General features: G+C 37.0%; 1 protein-coding gene across 2 annotated transcripts; it reads right to left on the reverse strand.

Moving 5' to 3' along the window:
- Positions 1 to 675: 675 nt before the first annotated feature.
- On the reverse strand, positions 676 to 8,665 carry LOC106762770. Of its 2 annotated transcripts, XM_022780602.1 has the most exons (6): positions 8,246 to 8,662; positions 7,897 to 8,145; positions 7,678 to 7,756; positions 1,203 to 1,281; positions 1,016 to 1,113; positions 676 to 865 (listed from the first exon to the last, which is right to left on the reverse strand). In XM_022780602.1, exons 1-5 carry the CDS (start codon positions 8,531 to 8,533, stop codon positions 1,056 to 1,058), a joined length of 753 nt encoding a protein of 250 aa, XP_022636323.1. In that variant the 5' UTR covers positions 8,534 to 8,662; the 3' UTR covers positions 676 to 865; positions 1,016 to 1,055. The 2 variants fall into 2 exon arrangements, with proteins under 2 accessions (XP_022636323.1, XP_014502316.1); XM_014646830.2 differs by having other exon boundaries at positions 676 to 1,113; positions 7,897 to 8,139; positions 8,246 to 8,665.
- Positions 8,666 to 8,945: the final 280 nt, after the last annotated feature.

The raw sequence follows: 8,945 nt of genomic DNA on the forward strand, positions 1-8,945 counted from the left end.
ATATATATATATATATATATATATATATATATATATATATATATATATATATATATATATATATAATATACAAATTTTTGAAATGAAAAGAATCCCAGTGTGTTAAGCTTCTCTCCTACATCACGTTCTTCATGATTTGCCCGTTTAATTCATTTCTGCAAAAGGACCCATTGCAGAAACTATAAAAGACATAGTTCCAATGATTGATTTCAAAGTTATTAAAAAATATTGAACAGCACTTACTCACCTTTGGACAGTAAAAAACACGCACAGACAGGCAAAGCCAAGTTTAACATTCCATCCGCAGAATCATCCTCAGAATTTTTTCAAGACTTCTAAGGAATTTAAAATAAACAATAGCAGGCCGTGAAAATTTTCTCTTGAAGGATTAAATTCACAAATTTTTATTTCATAACTTTTTACCACTTCAAATTTCACCACCTATCCCATCGAAACATTCCGGGAAAATAAATTCCGGAATTATTTATTGTGTTCCGGAAAATAAATTCCGGAAGTGATAGGATGTAGGAAGAAAATGATTGCGTGGAGGAAGTAATTGCCTATGGTCAAATATCGTAGTTGAATTGGACCGTTGATTCACAACTATAAGTATTGGGGAGCATGATGCGGAGGTCTGGGATGATTAACATCATAGATGTATGTGCAATAATAATATTTTTTACTGAATGCTATTGAACAAATAGCTTAAATAATTGGTAATCCTTTTTATTGGTTAAGTATCATCCTACAGAAGTTCACAAAAATGTTTAATTACTCACATTAGGAAACTTCAAACTAGCTCAGATTCGTCATTTCTGAATTTGCTGTAATGGTCAGACGATGGTAAGAATATTTCCAGAAGTTGCTGTAATAATCAGATGATGGTAAAAATATTTCCAAAAGTTGCTGTAATAATCAGATGATAGTAAAAATATTTCCGCTACACTACTTTTTACATATATGATCTACCATTCCATGTAAATGAGAATGGGCACCTATTAAGTCAAACACTTACTATGCAGACACCACAGTTGATGTTTCCAACACTAACTGATTTATATGCTAGGTTGCTTTGAGAATGCGGGGTAAAGCAGCTTCTCCAACTCCACTAAACTGAAACAAAATTAATGTGAGGAGAACTGGACTATGATTAAGTGCAATATCTACGTAGCCATACAAAGAAAATGTGCTCATTCACTTACATCTCATATTTACGATAAGCTTCATTTTTTTTGGCCAAGAACAAATCACTATCTTTGGGCAGATTACTTACAGAACTACCTGGAAAGTTTAGAGGAAAGATCAAAACCTATACCTACAAATATACAGAAATGAAAAGTACATGCATAAATCCTAGAACACATGCATGATTCAATATACACAATTGTTTTATGGTCTGACATTTTGCAGAATTAGACATATATAATCAAAATATGAAAAATGAGCCATACTGAATAGGAATTAAGAAACTTAAAAAAGAATACAGAAAATGTCTGAGATTTAAGCATCTTAAAATCAGATAGGAATTTTCTACAGTCTGCCATTTGTATACAAATTGTGCAGTTATAAAAGTACCATAGTAGAAATAACAAATATATGGGGAGGGTGTTAAGTTATTAAGTTTCTTTTATTTAGTTTCTGTCACGTACTAATAAATTCCTGTTTTATAAGAGTGAAATAGTCTTAGGTGGTTACGTGGTTATACGTGCCTATTTTAGTGCATTGCAGTATGGCATTTTCAGTTTTCCAGTTAGTGTAAAGGCTTATAAAAGCCACCTCTGTTTATTGAATAATACATTCTCTTATTCTGCATCATCTTGTGTATTATATACCCTGAGTATTAACCATTGGTATCAGAGCTCCGTAAAGGGGCCTGGTACAGAGTGTGAGTCTAGAGTGCTGTGAGAGAACCACAAAACATTCAAGTGTGAGAATACAGTACGTGTAAAAGGATGTCAGCAGAGAAGTTCATGCAACCGGCCATACCAAGGTTTGATGGCCATTATGACTTTTGGTCCATGACAATGGAGAACTTCTTACGTAGCAAAGAATTGTGGCAGCTCATAGAAGAGGGCGTACCAGTGATTGCAGCCACACCCACTGAGGAACAACGTAAGAGTGTGGCTGAGGCCAATCTAAGGGATCTGAAGGTAAGAAATTACCTATTCCAAGCTATTGATCGGGAGATCTTGGAAACCATATTAGACAAAAGTACGTCACAGGCAATTTGGCAATCCATGCAGAAGAAATATCAAGGCTCAATGAGAGTGAAACGTGCTCGTCTTCAAGCACTACGTCGTGAGTTCGAGCTTTTAAACATGAAAGAAGAGGAGAAAGTGGATGCGTATCTAGGACACACACTTAGTATAGTTAACAAAATGAAATCAAACAGTGAGAAAGTAGATTCTAGCACAGTGGTTAGCAAGATACTTCGATCGCTAATTGCAAAATTCAATTACGTGGTGTGTTCTATTGAGGAGTCTAACGATTTAAGCATTCTCAGCATTGATGAACTTCATGGCAGTTTGCTTGTCCATGAACAGAGAATGCAAAGTCTTCAACCAGAGGAACAAGTGTTGAAAATGACTCATGATGACCGATCTGGAATAGGCCGTGATCGTGGTCGTGGATACTGTCGTGGCCGTGGGAGAGGTCGAGGACAACAACCATTAAATTGAGCACTCATTGAATGCTTTCACTATCACAAGCTCGGCCATTTTCAGTATGAATGTCCCGAATCTGGAAACAAGGCCCACTATGCAACATTTGAAGAATCAAAAGAAGCAGAAGATGAGCTATTAGTAGCAACATATGAGGAGATGCCAAAACCTGTCCAAGAGGAAGATTGGTTCTTGGATTCCGGCTGTAGCAACCACATGACCGGAAACAAGCTTTGGTTTTCAGAAGTGAGAGAAGAGGAATTTAATCGGTCTGTTAAACTCGGAAATAACACAACAATGGCTGTCACTGCGAAAGGTAGCATTCAGATTCAAATTAATGGCACCTCGCATGTCATCACTGACGTTTACTATGTCCCAGAACTTAAGACAAATCTCTTAAGTCTAGGGCAACTTCAAGAGAAAGGTTTGGCTGTGCTATTTCAAAATAATACGTGTAAAATATATCATCCAGATCGAGGACTGATTCTTCACACCAACATGAAAGGCAACCGAATGTTTTATCTGACAGCTTCAATGATTACTCAACCTCTCAGATGCCTTCAAACTGAGGATGCTTCAGACAGGGAGACACAATTATGGCACAGACGTTTTGGGCATTAAACATACTTGCGAGTAAGCAAATGGTGATCGGTCTACCGCAAATGAAACTTCCTCAAACTCTATGCACTACCTGTCTTGTGGGCAAGCAACATAAAGATAATATACCAATGCAAAGCTCATGGAGAGCTTCAGCAAAACTTCAGTTAATTCATGCCGATGTATGTGGTCCGATCTCGCCTTCTTCACACAGCAACAAAAGGTACATATTAAATTTCATTGACGATTACTCAAGAAAAACTTGGGTCTATTTCTTACACGAAAAATCCAAGACTTTCACTGCATTCAAGAGCTTTAAAGCATGTGTTGAGAAGGAAGCCAACACCCACATTATCTGTCTCAGAACAGATCGTGGTGGTGAATTCATATCCAAGGAGTTTGAGAATTTTTGCACTCAACAAGGCATCACTAAGCAATTGACAACTGCCTACACTCCTCAACAAAATGGAGTCGCAGAATGCAAGAATCGCACCATCATGAACGTTGTACGAGCTGTGTTACACGACAAACAGGTCCCAAAATCCTTTTGGCCTGAAGCGGTGCGTTGGTGCATACATGTTCAAAACAGAAGTCCCACTTTTGCCCTTAATCAGCGAACCCCATAGGAGATATGGAGCGGAATCAAACCACGAGTTGACTATTTTCGAACATTTGGTTGCATTGCTCATGTGCACATTCCAAATCAAAAGAGAAGCAAACTTGATGATAAAAGCCACCCGTGTATTTTGTTGGGCATAAGTGACGAATCTAAAGCATACAAACTATTCGATCCTATCATGAAGCGTGTGATCGTGAGTAGAGACGTGGTGTTCAAAGAAGATAAAAGTTGGAATTGGAACGAGAACATAGAAAGGAGCAAAACTGCAATTCTAGATTGGGAAAATGAAGTAGAAAATGAAGCAGTCATAGTAGACCCAATGAATGAAAATGCAGAAAATGAAGCAGTCACAGTGGACCCAGTGAACGAACATGCAGAGTCTACATCACATGAAATACCAACTAGTAATAACGAAGTGCACAGACCAGCTTCCAATTCAGAACACGTTGATTCCGCAACAGAAGTCTTGGGCCCAAGATCACGAAGACAACCAGCATGGCTGTCTGATTACGAGACCACTTTTTCAGTAGAAGAAGAAAATTTACTAGCATTGATGATGACTGAGTCTAGAGATCCCCAGTCATTCAAAGAGGAGTGCACAAATCAACAATGGAGAAAGGCTATGGATGCAAAGATGAAAGCAATAGAAAAGAATCATATGTGGGAACTTGTGAATCCACCAGAGGGAGTAACACCCATTGGTGTCAAGTGGATTTTTAAGACCAAGTTTAATGAAAGTGGCCACATAGAGAAGTATAAGGCTAGACTAGTGGCCAAAGGGTATGCTCAACATTTTGGAATAGATTATACTGAAGTTTTTGCTCCAGTGGCAAGACTTGACACCGTGAGATTGATATTAGCTCTAGCAGCTCAAAATGCATGGGAAGTAATGCAACTTGACGTCAAAAGCGCGTTCTTACATGATGAGCTCCTGGAAGAAGTATATGTCCAACAACCTGAAGGTTTCATCAAGAAAGGAAAAGAAGATCACATATATCGTCTCAACAAAACACTATATGGACTTAAACAAGCTCCAAGAGCTTGGTATAGCAAGATCGAAGCTTACTTTGCAAAAGAACACTTTGAACGATGCTCGAGGCTCGAGTGAACACACCTTGTTCACAAAAAGGACTCACGGTAACATTTTAATTGTCAGTATCTATGTTGACGATTTGATTTTCATTAGCAATAGCAAATCTATGTGTGACAAGTTTAAAAACTCAATGAAGGCAGAGTTTGATATGACTGACTTAGGCAAAATGAGACATTTCCTTGGAATCGAAGTTGTACAAAGAAACACAGGAATCTTCATTTGTCAAAGACAATATGCTCATGATGTACTAGCTCGCTTCAACATGACTGAAAGCAACTCGGTGCGAAATCCAATGGTTCCAGGCACAATACTCTCCAAGGATATTGAAGGTGTTGCAGTAGACGCTACCAAATTCAAACAAGTCGTTGGGAGCCTCATGTATCTAACAATGACCCGGCCAGATTAATGTTTGGAGTAAGTTTAATTAGTCGATACATGGAAAATCCAAAAGAGTCACATTGGGCTGCAGCAAAACGTCTATTAAGATACCTCAAAGGAACTCTTGAATATGGTATATTCTATCAAAGGAAAACAAAAACTGGTCCCATAGCTTATAGTGACAGCAATTATGCAGGTGATTTAGATGATAGAAGAAGCACATCTGGAGCAGTTTTTCTAATTGGAAATGGAGCAGTTTTGTGGATATCTAAAAAGCAGCCTGTGGTAACCCTATCCACCACCGAGGCTGAATACATTGTCGCAGCATCTTGTGCCTACCAGTGTATTTGGATTCAAAGAATTTTGGAGCATCTTGGTTCAGCAAAAAAGGAAGCAATTGAAGTTTTATGTGACAACAATTCTACCATTCAATTATCCAAAAATCATGTCTTTCATGGAAGGAGCAAGCATATAGGAGTCAGATTTCATTTTCTAAGAGACTTGGTTAATGATCAAGTAGTTCGTTTAACATACTGTTGTTCCAATGAGCAAGTAGCTGACATAATGACTAAAGCATTGAAGCTTGACCAGTTTGAAAAAATTCGACACATGCTTGGAGTAATTGCAGTCACTGAAATAAGCTAATTTAGCTTACAGGAAGAAATGTTAAGTTATTAAGTTTCTTTTATTTAGTTTCTGTCACATACTAATAAATTCTTGTTTTATAGGAGTGAAATAGTCTTAGGTGGTTACGTGGTTATACGTGCCTATTTTAGTGCATTGCAGTATGGCATTTTCAGTTTTCCAGTTAGTGTAAAGGCTTATAAAAGCCACCTCTGTTTATTGAATAATACATTCTCTCATTCTGCATCATCTTGTGTATTATATACCTTGAGTATTAACAGAGGGGGCATGAGATAGTAAAGCAAACTAAACTCCAGGTTCCAATGAAAAAGTTATGGTGTTTCTCATAAATAATCACGAAGTTATACTTGGAGAAAATGAAATTTGAAATGATATTTTGAAAAATATTCTGGGCATTATGCATTTCCAGGGAAAAGACTATATCGTGTCGTGCTTAATTATTGTTAATTACATGATGAGAGGTGCCGCTTTCTCATGGCAAGGGAAACAAGGATGGAAATAACCTTACAACCCAACTATTAACATTCACTCACTAGTTTCTATCACATACTTTCAATCATCAACAGAATTTTGAAAATCATTTCAGAAAATGTTAAATGTTAACCAAGCACGCCTTTTAATTCTACAAAATGCCATTTTCGGGGGAATATAATCACATACCTTGTAAAACAATAATTTTCACCAGTCCAGTCAGCAAAAAAGAATATGGAGATAGACCAAATATAAGAGTATAAACAAGATCAAACAACATGTATACTAACCCACCCAAATTTCTCTCCTCAGGACAACTAAAGCTAGAGTGGTTTCTCACAACACTACACAGACATGCACTGACTCAACAGAAGCCTGTAAAAAGGGCCACTGGAAAATGAGAAAAACTTAGAAATTGTACCCTACAGAGTAACTCACACCACAATATATTGAAAACAGAATAAATTGATTATGCGTCGAAGTTATCGATCTCATAGCAGTGCATTACGGCTAACTCTGAAAACGCTAGCAGGATTGCTGGAAGCAGGATGAGCAATATTTTAAATATTATAATAATGTAAACTAAAAAATTTATACTACACATAATAAAAAAGGAAGCAATAATCCCTAATTTAAAGGAATTTATGATGAAAAATCCAAACACAATCCCCACCAATCTAGGAGAAATTAGTGAAAATAATAGAAAAAAACATAACAAATTAGGAAAAAACTATGAAAGTCAAAAGGAATAAGAAAAAAAAGAACAATGGATAAAACATATAGTTCTATGGAGTATGAACTAAGAAGGAATAAAGGTTCAGACCGAGGTAACTTTTTTTGTGAATTGTTTACCAAAAAATACCCAGATAAAAAAATAGTTATTGAACTACTGAAAACTGCTCCGCTATTTGAGTCCAGTAGCAGCGGTGGGCTGCTTTGCTTCACTACCCCACAATTGCCTTAGTATAGCACACTGTTGACTATTGTATTAAACAAGCACAAAATTAAATTGATTACACATGACGATTTACACTTGCATTTGTTTGAAAGCATTTCTAACAATTTCTCCCACAAACAAGTTTTCAATAATGCACTTCCAACATATAGGATAATTCATAATAGATAATAAATGCAATTTTGGCCGAATGAAGATGAAACAAAGATTCCACCGCATAAAGCATAGACCATTTAGAGGTAAGAAGAATAAAGCATACTTGGAAGGGGAGCTGAGTGTTTCATCACCACATCTTTCTGAACCTTCAACGGCGAGTCTTTGTCAGGCTGTTCTAAACCCTGTCCAGCAAACAAATAGTCAACACCGAACAAAAATTTCACACATGATAAATATTAAAAACCATATTCAATTCCATGACTACAGATAATAAGGTATTAGTGCTTAATGTGATAAAATGAACATGGATGGAATTGAATACCTTCTTCTTATCCCTTCTTTTTAATATCTTGAGATGACATTTTTTGATGTAATGCATCAAATGGTATCGCGAATGCCGGGAGCACAACTGTTCTTGAACCTTAGGGTTCTCCGTTAACCAGTCAGAAATCTCCTTGGACTTAACCACCTCATCCTTATCCAAAGTCTCCAGCCACGAATACACAGGAATCCACTGATCAGTGCGCTGAAACCGCGCTTGAGGAAGATCAAGCTGACTCGCTTCCTGTTCCTGAAAAAACCAAACTCCGTAACAAATGCAGAGCAAGAACAGAAAGAGCGGTGCGTGTGATTAAAGGAAAAGAGATCTGAAAGGTGGAATTGGTCGGAACCTGGTTGGGGAGTCTGATGCAATTCTGGAAGGAGATGAGTCGGTTGGAGAGATCGGGGCGAGGCATGGATCGGAGGCCTTCGGGAAGAGAGGCAAGGTTGGAGTCGATCCACGCTTCCACTTCTGCCATGCTCACTTCCTTCGCCTCCGGGAAGGAACAGAGCCACGCTCGAGCCATAGTTTCCCATTCTTCCGATTGTTGCTCCTGTTCTTCTTGTTCTTGCTCTGGCTCTTGCTCTTGTTCTGGCTCTTGTGCCGTTGTTACATTTGGGTCCTCGGAGGTCGACATGAAAGGGTTTAGAGTTTTACAATAAAACTAAAACTAAAACCACAACGCTCCTCTTCTTTCCCACTGTCACACAATGTTGGCTTCTGGAGTCACAGTCTCACTGTTTTTTTTCTTCTTTTATTTTTTCTCTCTCGTAAAAATAATCATTATAGTTGCTTGTTTACTTTTATACTTTACTTTTATAGTTGTACAAATTTTATCTATCATCTAATATCGGAATTCAAGAAATATAAAATAAAATTTATAATATTAAAAAATATTATTTATTTATTAAAAATATTTAATTTAAATTTTTGAAATAAAATATTTCATATAATAATATAATTCAATATCTAGAATTTATCATGTCTCTGAACATCTATAATATTATCTGCTCAAGTATAACACATTATACAATCATCGCCAATAATTT

The sequence above is a fragment of the Vigna radiata genome, chromosome 5, assembly GCF_000741045.1.
Source record: "Vigna radiata var. radiata cultivar VC1973A chromosome 5, Vradiata_ver6, whole genome shotgun sequence".
Classification (NCBI taxonomy): domain Eukaryota; kingdom Viridiplantae; phylum Streptophyta; class Magnoliopsida; order Fabales; family Fabaceae; genus Vigna; species Vigna radiata.